At 41.3% G+C, this 17,261-nt stretch overlaps 1 protein-coding gene across 10 annotated transcripts; it reads right to left on the bottom strand.

The window, feature by feature from the left end:
* Window positions 1–433: 433 nt before the first annotated feature.
* On the bottom strand, window positions 434–13,203 carry max (myc associated factor X). 10 transcript variants are annotated; one of them, XR_009927305.1, is made up of 6 exons: window positions 13,067–13,203; window positions 12,750–12,776; window positions 5,551–5,712; window positions 3,573–3,711; window positions 1,240–2,353; window positions 434–1,203 (listed from the first exon to the last, which is right to left on the bottom strand). XR_009927305.1 is itself a non-coding variant. In XM_062437323.1 (5 exons), exons 1-5 carry the CDS (start codon window positions 13,100–13,102, stop codon window positions 2,166–2,168), a joined length of 483 nt encoding a protein of 160 aa, XP_062293307.1. In that variant the 5' UTR covers window positions 13,103–13,203; the 3' UTR covers window positions 434–2,165. The 10 variants fall into 10 exon arrangements, 9 of the variants coding, with proteins under 9 accessions (XP_062293307.1, XP_062293306.1, XP_062293304.1 ...); XM_062437323.1 differs by having other exon boundaries at window positions 434–2,353; window positions 3,573–3,696; window positions 5,605–5,712; XM_062437322.1 differs by having other exon boundaries at window positions 434–2,353; window positions 3,573–3,708; window positions 5,605–5,712.
* Window positions 13,204–17,261: the final 4,058 nt, after the last annotated feature.

A 17,261-nucleotide genomic window follows, 5' to 3' on the forward strand; every position in this document is an offset into this window, starting at 1 on the left:
CCATAGTAATGTCACATTGTGAGACCAATGCCAAACCTATAACAGTGAGTCAATGAGGTACTGATGTTTATATCAGCTGTTTTTCTTATTTCGAAACTGCTCAGCTGAAGAATATTTTCAGTTTCAGCCCCAAAGTGCATGTTAATGTTCCCTGAACTTATTGAATGAGGAAAAAATGAATGTTAAAGTAAGAAAAGGAAGATTAAGTGTTCATACAGTAAAACAGGTTGGCTGAATACATCATCTGGCCCAGTTTTCTCTCCTGACCACATAGTTAGAAAACTACAGCAGCGGTGTAAGAGGAGAGTCGTTACATAACTGGACAGAAAAGTACATTCAGCAGTCAGTCTTTATTTCCAGACACCTGCCAGCATCAGTGGAAACCAGAAAAACCTGAAACTATAACAAGTACAAGTAGTCCTGAAAACTCTGCTGTACAGGCGACACTTTCATACTTAAGCTAAATAACCACAGGCATCATTGTTAAAGGATAAAATAGTTTATTTTATAGTCTCATAGTAAAGGTAGGCCTCAACTTGCAAGACAATTGTTGGCAGTATGTACAACATACTTGTAATTTCCATGGAATGGAATCGGACAAACAAAGACCTATTACACTAATTATATCCTCCTAAATGGAAATAAAATGGAAACAATATACATACACACACACGTTTCCTAGACACGCAAAATGCTTCCTTTTTTTCCTTGGGTGTGGAGAGGGAGGGGTTAATTCAGCAACATTGATTTTTACCGTGTAAAGCACAACACATCGACAGGGACTCATTTTCGCCTTTTCCCCTCGTACTGCAAAAAGACGGGAGCTAACTTTTTGACATTCAAATACCTATTTTCATACCCTTAATAAAGGAGAACTACAAATGACAAATTGGCTTCTTTTTTTTTTCTTCTTCTTCCCCATGACTTGTGAAATTACTACAAAATGCATAACATACTTGTTTGTACTTGAAAACATCCAATCAAGGCATTTTTTTATTAATAATAATAATAATAATAATATATAAAACGAGATGCCTAACGTATTCAGCCACCTAAAGTCATTCACTACTTCAAGCTAAAGGACAAAATACGATACAAGTTTAGGAATATTCTCTTTCAAAACATCAATTTTCAACAAAGGAGTCATATTTTCTTTTTCTTTTTTTGTGTGTGTGTGTTAACAAACGTGTCAAGGCAGAAAACCTCTGCGCTCCGGTGGGCCTGGTCAAGACAGAAAACCTCTGCGCTCCGGTGGGCCTGAGGTGGGTTATCACTTTAACATTTGCTTCCAAGCGTCTTCACATTCTTTAAGTGGAAAAAGTAAGCTACAAATGTTTTCTTTTTTTTTATGTTTGTTTGTTTTGAAAAAGGTAAACTTCTCCAGGACGAGTTTTTTTAATATATATATCTAGGTGTGTGTGTGTAAAGTCTAAACAGGTTTTTATCAAGAATAACAAAAAAAACAAAACAAAAACAAAAACAAAAAAAATATAATAATATAGCAGTGCTTGGAGGAGTACACCTGGCGCACCCGTACCTCCCCCAAAAAAAAAAAAAAAAAAAAAAAAAACCCACCCCAGGTAGGGGAGGAGGAGGAGGAGGGGGCTACATTGAGGGTACAAAAAAGCATCAAGTCCGTAAGTAGCCAAGCTGCCTCTTTTTGGGTTTTGGATTGTTGACGTTGCTAGGGGGGAGATACCAATGACGGAGAACCAAAAGAAAAGAGGGGGGGAGATTGGGGGACGGGGTGTATTGAGATGGGAAAAAACCTGAAGCTCTCTAGATGGATCGAAGCGGTCGTCTTCCTCCCGGCTGGCTTCCTCCCTCCTGTTCTTGGAGACCGGGTGGAGAGAGGGACGATTGTGGCGGGGTGTGGGTCTTGGGGGGGGGGGGGGGGGGGGGGGGGGTCATGAGTCTCCAGTGCGAGTCCACCCAGAGATGGAGGAGAGAGAAGGAGGAGGACGGTGAGGGAGGCCTGTGGGTGGTGGTGGTTGTTGTTGGCATGGCGAGGGAAGGGGTGGGGGGGGTTGGGAAACAGCTGATGAGCCTCGAGAGCTTCGAAGGCTGCATTTTCATCTCACCTGGACCCCCCCCTCCCGTAAACCTCTCGTGCCCCCCCGCCGCCACGGCCCCTTTGCACCAGAACTGAGCAGAGTGGGCCCCGTCTAGCTGGCCTCCACTCGCAGCTTCTTCCTGTTGGGCGGCTCCTCGGGCTCAGACTCGGAGCTGGAGTCGGAGCCTCCGTCGAAGGCCGACACGGCGCTGCCTTTGGGGTTGGTGTACAGGCTGCTGTCGGACGATGAGTAGTTGGCCTGCAGCTGGGTGGAGCCCTTTACCTTCTCCAGAGCGCGCACTGCGAACACAAGAGGAGGCACGTGAGCGGAGGGCCGAGGTGTTCTCGTAAAGCTGCTCGACACCTGTTTCTTTTGTCCAAGTCTCACAATGAAGAGTCATCAGCTGAGTCATCAACTGGCTGACATTAAAAGGTGTCGGCTCACTCAAAACCAACATCTGTTCAATGAGTTTGCTAACAATCAGGAGATGTTAATTCAATAGCTTGCCACACTCGTATGATGTCACTCACACACACCCCTCGACCAATCCCTGCCCTGAACGCACGTGGTCCCACCCCTCTTATTATCCTTTAGCATTAGGAAAATGTTAGGTAGACAATAAACAGGATTGACCAGTGATTTGAACTTCTGGTGCAACAAAAAAGGAACATTTAGTAAAAGAATGGAATAAAATGAGCTATTAAGAGAGAAAATAAACTAAGATTCAACTTTAGGAACTTGGAGGTAAAAGAAAAAAATAAGCTTCTCTTTTAAAATGAAGGAAAAGTGTAAAAAAGTATCTTGAATCTCTTCTACACTTCAGTTCCCTTATCTAGCTGATGTGTATTGTACTTTCTGTTAGTCTTGGTCCTCTGCGTGGCTCTGTATGGGGGTTTTGAGTCTTTGGCACGCTGTCAAAGCTTCATGGGAAACTCTTCATGATTGCTAGAAAAACAAATCACTGTTTTATCTGTTTATATGCCAAGGTGTTCACATTTAACTATGCAGCTCGACACTAGACGGCCGCCTGGCTAGGAATGAGGACAGAAAAACCACAGAGGCATGATTCAGCTTTTAAAAAGAAAGAAGGAATAAAAAAAAACGTCCGTGAGAAGTGAGTCACAAAGGCTTTCTAGCGGGTTTCTATTTCATTTCTTTTTTTTTTGTTGTTGTTGGTTATTGTGGCGGCACAGATGCTGATTTAAGATTGGGGACTAAATGTTCTCAACCCTCCCGCTCTTTTATCACCGCGACATAGACACCCACTCCTAACATCATTCTGGATTTCAACCTTTTTTTCTCTTCCGGTGTTGGTGAAGCTGCTGAAGGTCAAATCTAATTAGCTGAAGTCAAAACGTGTCTGAAAAGGTCACAGGAATCCCAAATATTATCAGCAGGTAAACATTACTGAAGACACACACACACTTTGCTCTTACACACCTACCAATTTGCCAACATCTCCTGAGGATTAGAATGTGTGTAATAAGCGGTGTGTGTGTGCGTGCGTGTGTGTGTTACCTTGTTGCTCCAGCAGGGCGTTCTGCCTCTTCAGGTCGTCGATGTCCTGCTGGTGTGTGTGATTTTTTCGCCTCATGTACTGGATGTACTCTGTGGCTTTGTCTAGGATTTGAGCTCTAGACGCCTGTTTGGTAGACTGCTGTTAGTGACACATGCAAAAAGTGAAGCAGTGACGCAAGTATACAGATAACGTATCATGTCTCACTCACACACACACACACACAAAAACTTCTACTGCTGCTGCTGCTGCTGTTACTGTCATGGTTGTGTATACAGTGTGAGTCTAGGACAACAACTGCTGTGTGTTCCTGCTCAGCTTGCCTCCTCTTAACCTCCCAAAATCCTCCCGGGGCGCTTCGAGCCTGACGTCCGTGGGTGAGGTCGTGACCCCAGCCCGACACGTTACTGTCAGGGGCTCGGCCTATTTTGTAGTAGTTTGTAACGCAGAGTACTGCAGCGACCCCCTCCCCCTCGTCCTGAGCTGACTTGCATGCCTTTCACATTTAATGTTCAAAAGCAGCAGGAACAACATGGTTTAACAACACATTTTGCAACATTTCTTATCAATGCAGACTTCTTGATAAGCTATATTTAGACATTCATGACATTCATTAACATGGCAGCATTAGTAATTAGGGCTGGGTAAAAGGTTCTAAAGCTTCAGTATCAACACCAAAACAATGATTTCCTATTATGTCTTATAGCCAAAGAAGGAAAATGAAAGCTTACTTAATAAAAGATTTAAATACTTTCTACACTCTCTTATTTATTTCTTTGGTCTTTAAATGTGAGAAACTAGTGAGAAATATACTAAACTGTTTCCCAAAGCTGGAAACTTTCACAAGAGTGAAGAAAACCTAACACATATTCACATTTAAGAGGCTGGACCAGTGAAGTTTTACAAATTCTTGGAATTCTTAGAAAGACACTTGAATCAACTAGTTGATTCAGCTCTAGCTACTGAATTGAATGAGTGTGATGAGTGTTTAATAATCTACTGACTACACAGATCACAAGCTAAATTATTCCCTCATGTAAATCCAGCAAAATGATACTTAAGTTATTACTTGAAATTTTATTTAAACACAAACAGCTGCACAAAAGTTTTTAGCCAGAATTAAAAAAAAAAAAAAATTAAAAAAAACATCTAAAAATGGGGGGAAATCGTGGTTCAAATCAGGAATTTTCATCTCTAAGAATAAGTCAACAGGATTAAATGCGACCACACGTGCGCTCTGTGCCAGGTTTTTGGTACTTGGCGCTCTCCTAAATTCTTTTCTGAGGACACATTTCAAGCCTGTACCAAAAAGCACTCCAGTCCAATACCCAGCCCTAATATTCATCACTTCTTCCTCTCACAAAAAAAAAGAAGCGCTTTTTGGCTCTGAGACAAGCCGTAATAGCAGCGGCGTGGCCTTGGGAGAGAGAGGGAGAGAGAGGGAGAGAGAGAGAGAGAGAGAGAGGTGTGGGTCTAGTACTGAAGCTGCTGTAACTCAACACTTCACAAATTATCAGCAAACATCACTCACATCATCTCTCTCACCCCCCCCCCCCAATCTCCCCTTTACCCCCGCCCTTCACGCTGCATGTCTCGACCTGCTCTTTTTTTTTTTTTTTAAGGGGAGGGGTGAGAAATAATACACTGTGTGCCCAAGTTACTGAACCCGCTCCAAATGCTCTCAATGTCATGGATGTCAAAACAGGAAGAGAGCAACAAAATTTCCTCATAATAACTTCCTGACGCTGGTCCAACTATTTAGACTGCATCACTCGTCTTACTGCTGCCAATCTGCACTCTTCTACCATCTGCCCTCCTTCCCGCTCCCTCCAATTTCCCTCCACTGACACATTAAGCCACATGAAAAGAAAAAAAGAAAAGTTATCTTATATCCTTCACAGTAAACCTGACTTTAAAACACACACAGCACACTCAAGCAACCAAAACAGTTTGTCAAAGTACAAAAGTAAAATCTCTTACATTAGTGACCTTCATTTGTGAGCCTGGAGGATCCCCAGGCTGAGCTTTACCAACCTTTTCTCCCTGCAGGGCGGGTACCGAGTCCCGAAGGCTGTGAAAGCTGTCTTTGATGTGGTCCCTACGTTTGCGCTCCAGCGCATTGTGGTGTGCCCGTTTGTCTGCCTGCAATGACAAAGAGTCACAGGGGCCTTGAGCAGCCTGGCAGCAGGGGCGGCGTGGGTAGAGCAGAGACCTCCGACCTACACAGACCGCTCTGCTGCCAGGATCCCCGCTCTGCCTTTATACCACCGGGACAGCAGTGGGTGTTTTGGAGGGTCGTGTAGTAATTCCAATCGAATCAGAGGTGGATAACAATGACTGGCTACGTCTGAAGAGAGCTCTTTTTTTGCATGTTTAATATCAACATGAGCTGCTTTCTGTTTTAGAGTTTTAGAAAAGGCTTGAATGCGTGCAACGCCCGGCTTTTACATAAAAACTAGAAACCGATGCGCAAAACTTGAATTTGGCCGCCGTTATTTAGTGTAAACCTTTAGAGGTGAGTCGCAGTCGGCTACACAGCAAAGGGACGAGGACGATGGTGTATTTCTACTGTTTTGATTAGAGTATTTGAGCTGTACAACATGCAAATTCATCTATTTTTCTTGGTTGGGTGGGTTCAGTGATTCTGAGGGTTAATCAACTAAACTGATGTTAAATGTTACCAGTTACTGCTGATGTTTAAATGTTACCAGTTACCAAGAGTCCAAAAATGATGACTAATTATGACACAAAAACACTCCAATCTTCACATTTTAAGAAGCTTCAACTTGCAAATATTCTGCATATTTACTCCACAAACTACACAAGCTGCACAATCTAAGCTCATTAAATAAACATAAAAAACCTCTCCAGTGTTGCTTCTGGATGAGAATCAAAACACACAATGCTAATCATGGAACAAATCATGATGTACAAATCTCTAAATAAATGTGTTAAAATATCTGAACTGGCAATAAGAAGAAAGATCCACCCCAGTAACTGATCTTCATCTAACTTGGGCCAAACTTCACTAGAAAAAAATAATGCTGAGCTTTGGGGAAACCCTATCAGACAAATTAAGATAAAAAACAACCTTCTTAGCCAATAAATACAAATAATGGCTCAGTTTAAATGCTGTTATTTAATTTTCTAGCTCCCTACTAGTCCACTAACTGCTTGTCTCAGGAGAAAAAAAAGAGTTAAAGAAACTAGAAGTTGCTGCATTGTGTGGCTGTTTGCCTTCTGGCCTCGCTTCCATCCCCCTTCACACTGACCCCACTGACCCCTACAATACATCTCCGTCTTTCCACCTCCTCCTCCTTTCTCCTGCACGGGAGCGGCCGTTCAACCTCTCGCTCGCAACCAGGTCAGGGGCGAGACGATTGAGTCATTCAGGTGGGCGGACGAGCCCGGCGGATCCTGGATTGGAGGATTACGCCGACTTAAAATCTATAACGACGCGCTGAGGAACAAAAGGGCCTGATGAAACGTCTGTTGATGAAGTTATGGCTGGCTTAACATCCAGCGGACTCTTAAAGATACTCCTCGCTTCTCCGGCGTGACAGCTTTAAAATCACATGACCTGCCTGCAAACTGATCGTTAATTTCAGACTGCATCAAACTCAGTTTTTCATGTTTCATGCTAAATTAAATAAGCCGCTGCATCACAGGAGCCTCAAACTCATTTTTTATACCTTCTTCATTAACACACAAGCTTCAAACAGCTAGGAAACAGCCGCATCTAAGGCTTATAATTACAACACACACATATTTGCATTCTGATTACACTCTACAGGCGTAACATGGCTGCTGTGAACACATGACCAACGGCAGCCGAGGCAGATCAATTTCAACTGTTTACAGGCCTCCAATCGAATCTGAGACTCGTGTCAAACATCCAATCCCCTCTCATCGTACACCTCTGGGCCTGAATGAAATATTAGCGGTGAAACAGACAGGACAGGATGATGTGGTCTCGGCTTGGCTTCGGGGGCAGACGGGACGTGGTGAGGGACTCATGTGACCCGCTGTCATCTGACTCATTTTGCCCCCGGACGCGGCAACGAAAAAAAAAACCCAAAGTGGCCACAAGTGAGACGACGCGCAGGTTCAAACAGGCTCTGAAGAGAAGAGTGTGTGTCATATGTTTTGGTGGGAGGGATCGACGTGTGAAGTGGAGCGTGTGACTCAGTTCCAAACTGCTTGTAACAAATATCAAATCAAGCTATTAGTTTGCAATTTAAAGCGAATGAAACAACCCCTACATAGTAAACTACCAGGCTTGAATGTCATGTGTACCAAAAAAACACACATTAATGAAATTAGTTGCGTTTTTTTTTTTGTTTTTTTTTTACCCACAACTGCTTGTCTTGTGATTTAGTCTGGTTGGCATGGTGACAGCTGCTCCTGCGGTCTGTTGCGCAAGAGCCACAAACCATCCAGGAGAGGCGAATCCACCGGGGGCCGCGTGCCCTCCTCAGTATCATACACAGGGAAAGGCGTGACTGCCGCTGCCTCCATTAACTCTGGCATAAACAAACATATGACGGGTATTGATGGCATGCGCAATTACAGGTCTGGCAGCCATTTCCATACGCTCGCTTTCAGTCAACATACAGGAAGTTCAGAGAGTACACTGGGCTGATTTCCAGTGTCCCGACTGGGATGGGCGAGACGTCCAATCATAACATCATTTAGAATACGCTTGTAAGCCGGAGCTTTATTTATCATTAAATGTCTATTTTCAAGTTGTGTTGAACATATTTAGAGATACACAACACTTTAAAAAAAGAGTGTGTGAGCTTGAGCTGAAACTAAACATCGTTTTAAGTCTTCCTCAAAATGTAAATATTAATATTAACATCTGAAAGTTAATTAAGATCTAAAGATGTATTCAAGCTTTACTCTCTGGAGCTGCTCCATATTAAATTACAAGGCAAGTGTGGCCATTAAATTAACACTTTGCTGGTTGTAAATTTGCTACTTCTAACACTCTTAGCAACACTCCTATTAAATAAAGTCAATAAATAAGCTTTTCTGGATGAAATCATGCCACAATCTAAACTCCAATGATCCTACAAAGCTAAGTTTTAGTTTAACAGAATTCAATGACTCTCTCAAACATCTGTGTTTAATTTAATACTATAATCTCATTACAGTGTGTACAGTAGGGCTTTATAGCAGAGGTGGGCCACGACGCCTGAAATGAAGACCACCTCTACTTATATAATAAAAGTTAATTTTATTTGGAAACAAGGGGGGCAGAGGTTGTGTTTCAGGCAGCTAATGCTACACTTTTTTGAGGTGTGGTTGTTGTTTAGGCAGTCAACTAGAAACTAAACTGATCATAAGACCAGATGCATCAGGATCTGCGTGGCCTGCCGCCTCCGCTAAAAATAATGCCTGAGGTGAAACCCTGCACGAGCATGTCTCTCAGGTGTAATTACCAAAAACATTACTTAAGGTTTGTAACTTAAGAAATGTATAAACAAAGTATTTCTAACAACTCTTGCTAATATCGACTACATGAATTTATCAACATTTGCCTTTTAATAGCTAAAACTTCTGAGATAACTATACTATTTGATTGGGGTGAGCAATACAAACTAAATCATGTGTCATGATATATTTTATAATCACAATACATACAATTTGTGATATAGTACTTAAACTAAACTAAAATACCTAGAGAATAATGTCTGTTTCTGCTTTTAAACTCCTCTAATTAAATACCCGACAGATGAAAGCACTTCCGTCACATTTGTGCAAAATATTCCACTGTGCCATAAAGCAGCTCTTACTGATTTACAGCTTTGGCTACAATATAATTAAATTAACATTACATCATAAACTAATCAAGATAAATCTGAGCTGTATACGTGTAACAGGCCCTAAAAATATCTTCTAAAATGATTAATAACTTCTAAATTTACTAATATATTCAAATTATTTACCACAAATTCTTGACTTACATAGTAAAACTACTTTTATTTGCCTGTTATAAACATCTCATTTCTGGATGTCCAACAAACAGAGTTAAATGCCTAATAAATCCTGACAGATAAAGCCAGTGACCTGCTCTGTGATGGATCACTGGACTCAAACTACTGTTATAAACACAGGTAACTGCACTCAGACGTGTTATGGCTCCTTCTCGGCTACGCCGTATAAACTATCTGAGTTGTTAAGGACGTAGGGCGCAGTAGAAAAACAGGTGTCCGATTACCTAAGTGCGACCATTATGTGTTCATCATAAAACTGATACTGAACCAGCTGAGCCTGCTCCTTCCCGTTTCTATTCATACCTGACCATGACACATTACATAACTGCTACAGGTGCTGAGTGGAAGGAGTTTGGTGGCTTGGTGCCCCCCCCCCCCCAAAGCTACTGATGGTGGTCTCACGTTCTCTGCGTGAAAGCCTACACTTCTGTCAAGCTACTGGACAAACGTGGAAAACCTGCAGGTGCTAATAACAGTGGAAACACCAATAAAGAGACTGCAGCAGGCCAATGAGGCCAAAATATAAAGTGTAAAATGAACAGCATGTCCTTTATAGCAGCGATTAACAGTCACTTCAATTTTTGATTAAACTAATGACTATTTTCTTAATCATGTGGTCCATAAAATGTCAGCTAATAGTGACAAATGGCCAATGCAAGCTCTCAAAACTCAAGTGACTAATTCAAATATGTTTGACTAACAGCCCAAAACACACAAATATTCACTTAAAAATATTAGAAAACAGAGGAGAGCAAAAAAACACATTATTTAAGAATAACAATGTCAGTTAGCTTCTCATTTTAACTCTATATTCAACACTAACATACATTAAAGGACATGTAAGTTAAGTGTTTATACTGATCATGATCGGTATCGTGTGTGTGTGTGTATGTAGGAGGGGTCACATGCAAAGGATCAATTTACCCACGAGGATCGATAAAGTACTTCTTCTTCGTCTTAACGTATGACTCAACGCGCACGCAGTATGTTACGTTTTGGGTCTCTGCACCCATTTGTCTCCGTGTCTAGACAATCAGTCTCTTTATCTCGCTAACTACAACTTATCTGCAGACAACAGACACCCCCCCCCCTCCCCCTCGCGTCTGCCACACTCAAGATTTTACTTCATTTTTACACTGAAAAAATCGTGACTTGAGTGCGATTTTTATAACTTAACATAATTGATTGTGTCTTAACAAGCTACGGAAAGTGAGAGTTTAAGCTGGTGGCTGTTTATTTCACACGCTCTTATAATGACACCTCTATAAAAATTACTCATCTGTGGCCGGTTAACATTCATTCTGTGAGTTGGCAGAAGAGAGAAAAAAAACAACCACAAAACAAGAAGACTTGGCTGTGGCGTGCTTAATGAGCTCTCTGCGTGCCACTGTATGTACACTTACGCTTGGCCGACGTTGACTGTGTGGGAAGCAAAAACACTGCTCTGTATCATTTCTGTGTTTAAACAAATAATGAGCCGGTGTGTGTTTATGCTGTTTTCTTTTTATATAAATAATCTACAAGGTATCAACTTCAGATATTTACCTTTGTGCCTCTGTGACACATACACCCAACTACACAGCTGTTATCAATAAATACAATGCAATTTTTTGAATGCCATGCCTATATTTGAATATTACTGAGTCATGTCAACAAAACTACTAATGTAATATCTTAATAAATATGAGCTCTTGTACAGAAAACTAAACGAGTGAACTCTGAAACTGACATTTAACATTATGCATTATTTTATCTGACTGTATTAAAGCAGATACTTTGTCACTGAGCCAATCTTGTTTAATCTAGACCCCAAATTATGGGCTGTAGTTTAATTTATATATTTAAAAAATCACAATATTGGCCAGCAAAATCCTAATTCCGCATTTTTGCTTAAACAACGCTCAGCTCTGTTTGCACATGTGCAGATCTGTGCACATTGCACCTTCAGTCAGGACTGGATGTCTTGCCTGACTCTAAGCAGCACACACACACAGAGCTATGACACTCAGGACATACATATTTATGCTTAAAGCTTTAGTAACCAAATTAAATAGCACTAACTGAACTGAAATCGGGTTAAGGGTTTCCATGTGAGGCTGTGCAATTGAGCTCTGGACTGCACCAAAGCATAAAGTAACTGTGGTGAAGATAGAAAGGTCTACTGGAGGGCAAAAATACAGTAAAGCTCTGACTGATGTTTGCTGTCTGAATTATCAGTGATACATCCTGATCAAATTTAACGCTACGGCTGCACTGGATGTCCCCCCCCTTTTTGGATGTTGGTGATCTGTCTGGCGGTGAAGTCGTGCTGTGCAGCCTGTGCAAGGGTGTGTATGCGATACAGCTATACGTCATTCATTTAAGGCTGCCAGCCCTTTAGTGGCCTGTCGAGAGAAGATGGCTCTAATCACAGGCTGCAACACAGGAAGACATCCCGCTGCAGCCCCTTTCCTGACACGAAGCCCGGTCCGAGATGCAGGCGCGGCCACCCCTCCTCCAAACACTACAGCATCTACACCTCCGCTGCTACATCCTCACCGTGGATGCAGCATTAAATGTAAACGGCCTCTCACTCTCTCACTCTATGCTCAGATGACCTAGATGTGTAATTTGCAACACTGATCATGAACGGAATCCCCGCGGTATGAAGTGATCGCCGGGGGGAATCGACTGGGAGCGACTAACCGGCTGCCACCGAGTACAGAAAGCTTTGTATCAGCCGGGGAAAATAATAAACATGCAACAGAAAAGCCTTTGTAGCGGGATCAAGCTTTGGTCTAAATATAGATCTCGTGTCACCGTGTCCCTATGGCCGCGTACACACAGCATGGGGGGAAACCCTGCAATGCTGCTGCTGCTTCCGAGGAACAATCGCTGCACTGTTACAAATGCATTGGTTGTGGATACAGCGTTGTGTATCCATATATGTGAAATATTGCCGTGCACAAATATTCATTTGTAACATAAATTTAGCTTTTTCTCTCTCGCTCTCTCTCTCTCTCCACAAGGCAGCAGTACTTTCACATTCGCTTTGAAGTCATAAACATCCAGTGTTATCTTACCAATCGATCAAATGACAAAATGTTAAGAAAAGAGTATATTGTGGTGGATGAATTCACTTTGCAAACAACAGAGAAACATGTTTCGACATTAGGACAAATCCCCCCCAGCATTACGCACCACACAGTGATATCTCGGTGATTCTTCCTGCAAAGAAACAGAACAAAAAGTACAATTGTAGCCAGAATTGTTCAGCAAGTCTTACTGTTTCGCTGAAGTCAAAAGAGACTAAAATAATTTTGCAATTTAAAAAATGTTTCTGAGCAAGAAAAACTAGTGTTGCTTATCCATCAACTAGATACCCGAGAATAACACTTATCAGACAGAGAGCTAGCCAGCTTATTGGTAGCTAACGCTAGCTGAGCGGCTAGTTCGGCTAAATCCAGTCAGCAAGCAAAATAACATCGTTAAAAAGAGGGAAAAGTGGTCATACTCACGTCACTATCGACTTCGATGTCATCGTTATCACTCATTATTCGATAAAATAGTCAAGTTTAAAGGGACGTGTGGCTAAAAAAACAACATGAATCAGTTTAGCACCGAGCGGCGCTCCAACAGACAGACTGCTAACTGCTCACTGTGTTTGGACAGACCGAGGAGGACCGTCTCCACGTGACTACACACCACACACCAAGCTGCCACTGCTCAGCACGCATGCGCGATATCCCGGTGGAGGATGGGAGTTGTAGTCACTCGTGAAGTTTTTTGGGTAAAGTGTTAAAATAATCTGAAATTCTCGATTGATTTTCAATGTAAAAAGATTTAAGTGTAGATGTTTTAAGCGTTTGTCAATGGAATCACCAATACATTGTTTTAATATTAATTCAATAGTAAGATTTTTTTATTTGTAAACTACAATGTCCATGAGTCGTTGGGATTGTTTTCTACGCCACAACCCCTTTTTTCTTGCGGTCGCTTTATGGGAATTGTAGTTGGAGGGCTATTTGTATGTCAGAGGAACTAAACAGGGCCATGGCTGAGACACGTGGATTTTAAAGAATACACTGAAGAAACACAAACTCAGACACACACACACACAGATCCAGTTACAGCAGCCTACACATACGCACCAATCAGGTGCTTCCTTCCTCTTATTACTTGAAATTTAGCCTTTTTGTTCTTTCTTTCTTTCTGTCTTTTATTTTTATTTTTTTCACTCTCACTCTAAATCCATGTAACTGGACTGCTGTAAGGTAGAGCTGAAACGATTACTAAATTATTAATCAATTAGTTGACTAACAGAAAATTAATTGGTAACAATTTTGATAGCCTAATTGATTCATTTCAATAAAAAAAATCAAGCAAATAAAACAAATAAAATGGTTTCAGTACCTAAAATGTGAATATTTTGTGTGATGTTTATTTTTGTTGTTGTTTGTTTGTTTTTTGTATTATATGATGGTAAAATTAACTATTGACTGTTCTCTTAACATCACCATCGAGTCTGGGAGATTTTGATGGGCATTTTTCCAATTTTCTGATATTTCATCCATCAAATGACTGAATAATCAGAACATAAATGATAGCAGCCCTAAAAAACTGACATATATCCACTATGATGGAGAATTCAATCTCCACAACATATATTTAATTATTTTACATCCTGTTGAGGGAGGAGGGGGGTGTGGGGGGCTGGTTTCAGGACAAATTGCGAGTAATCTGCTCTGGTCTTCCTTTTTCACAAAATAGTGCTGTAGATAAGGAGCTTACACTGTGGATTATTTTGCACTGCAACAGTGGATCAGTAAATGTGTAAAACAAAAAAAAACAAGCTGGGAAGCAACCTCATCCGTTCCTCCGGCAGATCAAGAGGCCACAGCAGCTGCGGGCGACACCCTGCCCTCCATCGCCCCCTCTGAGCAGACACACAGCTTAGACCTGCGCTGACCTTCATCCTGCCATCTCTTCCTCCACCTCAAGCCCATCTGGACCATCCTCATTCTGTATCTAGTCCTCTCTACCAATTTTACACCTCATATGCCATTTTATAGAATTATACTATATGTCCTGCAGCGTCAGAGGCTAAGAGGGTCACCCAGAAATATGGCCCGTAACAGTATAGCCTATTTAAAGGATGACAACACAATAAGGCCAAGGCTTTAATAATGCATCTGCTGCAATGATGCCTCTCTGTCTTCATGGATGACAGCAGGGAAGCATCTAGCTATATTTGTGCACTACAATTGCATTTGAATACCACAAGGGATGGGTAATATTACAGGGGGAAAAAATGGTAATGAGGCAGCTTTTCCTTCCTCATCTGCCTTCTTGCCACACCCTTACTGCTATTCCCCCCAAGGCCTGAGCTGAGTTATGAAGTGTTTTAGCACCATTTCTGCCCATAATATTCAGGCTGCAGGGAACTCATCCAGAGAAGACATTGATTAGCTGTGGCCGGGGCTGGAGGAGGTAAAAGTAGTAAAAAAACAGGCATGTGAAGCACCAGACTGTAATTATAGCTGGAGAGGCTGATCAGTCCAGGCAGAGTCTTCCCCTCCCCCTATGTCCTCACTGGGCTAGCCTAGGCTAACCATTAAAATGCCCTCCTTTTGTCCCCTTCCAGCATATTGCACAGACTACACTAGAAGGGCCCCAGTATGCATTCACCAGTATAGATTTTTTTGTGAGATCTTGCCATTGTTGTCAGTGCATGACTTATGAAAGGGGAGGGGAGGGGTGTGTGTGTGTGTGTGGTGTCTGATGCACCATCAGATTAAGGGTAGAGTGGTTTCCCTCTCAACATAAAGTGCCTCTGATACGCATAATGCAGTTCCCAGTTTATGCATTTATTTTCGTCAATTTTATAGCGCAGCGCTGTAACATTTGAGAACACATGCAGTCTCCCATAAGCAGATAATGTAAGTTACAAGTGATCCAATATGTAATGTACGCTGTCATGAAGAGACGCATGAACTTTGTGGAGTGATGAAGTACAGTCACAATCATCATGCTGCCTCACTGAATGCAGGACGCTGACATTTACAGTAATATACAGCTGCAACACCATTTCATTTATTGGTTATGTAATTTTTTTTAAGAATGTGCTGCTTTTCTTGGTCTTATATTAATAGTAAGTTGAATATTTTGTAGTTTTGGACTGTTTGTTGGATAAACAGTTAATGCTCTAACATAAATCAATAATTAAAATAATCATTAATTGCAGCACTAATACAATATGCAGCCTTGAAAATGATACACATTATGTACTTCTGTGCATGTTACACATTTGTCCTTATTGCTGTTTGTACGATCTTTAAAGGAATCAGCATCATGAACAATTTTTTTCTTTATTTACAAAATTTGCAATGATTAAAATGCAACGATGAATACATACAATGTTGTGATGCTTGGATTAACATGGTGCCTAATGCATTATCTGATTTGAACGCTAGTATGTATGATTTTGAGTGAAATGCTAGAAGTATGATTTAAACTCTGTTGAGTAACTTGAGCCAAATCCGTCATAAAATGCGTCAATATTTTTCCAGGGTTTTTGAGATTTTGCAGAACTAAATAACATGTGATGTTTTTGGTCAAATGGTGTTGGGCCTCGTCTATTCCAACTCACCTTTGCAGTGTGACATAACAACATTTTATTGACCAGAGGAACAATGGTGGAAGGAACAGACTGTGAGGACTCCCGAGAAAAAAAAGAATACAATGAGACAATACAGGGTGTTTACGAGGAGAAGAGGGAAGGAGAGGCTGCAGGTCACATTAGGTAAAGTGCCCTCTGAATTGTACGTGATGTTAATTACGTGTATGTCAGCCAGTGTGTGTATGTAAATGTTAGATTGAAGGTAAAGAAAGGAAGAAGAAGAAGTACAAAGGATTCTTTTAAACAGGCAACAGCAGAGAAAGTCAAACAGGTTTTTTATGTTTCGTTGGAACGGAGGCTTATTTGCATCTTTAATTTTCAAACAATCACTTTATGACTCATCATAATTACTCACCAATAAGTCAAACAGAAAGTAGTTGGAGCAGTATTACAACTATATCCTGCTCAGATACGTAGCCTATAGTTTTTTTAAGCAGAAGCCGACCACAGGTTCACCTACATTACTCCCTCCTGCCTCCTACACATCCGTGTGTCAGTCTCACACACTTCACATGGGACCTTACCAAACCCTGTAGTTATTCATGTCAATATTAGGTCATATTTTGCCTTTGGCTAGTACAACCAACCTAAATAAATAATAAATTAAAAATAAATATGTCCTCTGAAAGGACCAGTGTGTAAGATTTAGTTAGATCTATAGGTAGAAATGGAATATAATATTTAAAAGTATGTTTTAAATAGTGTATAATCCCCTGGAAATAAGAATCGTTGTGTTTTTGTTACCTTAGAATGAGCCTTTTATATCTACAGAGGGATCGGGTCCTTTACCACAGAAGCTGCCATGTTATGTTGCACTGTCTTGTTTCTACAGTAGCCCAAAATGGACAAACCAAACACTGGCTCTAGAATGGGCCTTTGGCGTATTTTGTGAGTTTCACCGCCACCATAGGTTCTCTTACAAGCTTTGAAAGGGAGGGGTGAAGGGAGGGGTATTCAGTTGGTTGCAGTCTGCAACCTCAACACTAGATGTCACTAAATCCTACATATTGGTCCTTTAAGGCACGGCTGAATTA

Source organism: Scomber scombrus, chromosome 17 (assembly GCF_963691925.1).
Source record: "Scomber scombrus chromosome 17, fScoSco1.1, whole genome shotgun sequence".
In the NCBI taxonomy this organism is placed as follows: domain Eukaryota; kingdom Metazoa; phylum Chordata; class Actinopteri; order Scombriformes; family Scombridae; genus Scomber; species Scomber scombrus.

Coding starts and splice junctions, on each gene's coding strand:
- max (XM_062437316.1), bottom strand. CDS start 13,102: ATGAGTGATAACGATGACATCGAAGTCGATAGTGAC. Junction 5,713..12,749: donor CACCGAGATATCACTGTGTG/GTGCGTAATGCT, acceptor TTGTCATTGCAG/GCAGACAAACGGGCACACCA. Junction 2,354..3,572: donor CGCCCTGCTGGAGCAACAAG/GTAACACACACA, acceptor TTGTGTTCGCAG/TGCGCGCTCTGGAGAAGGTA.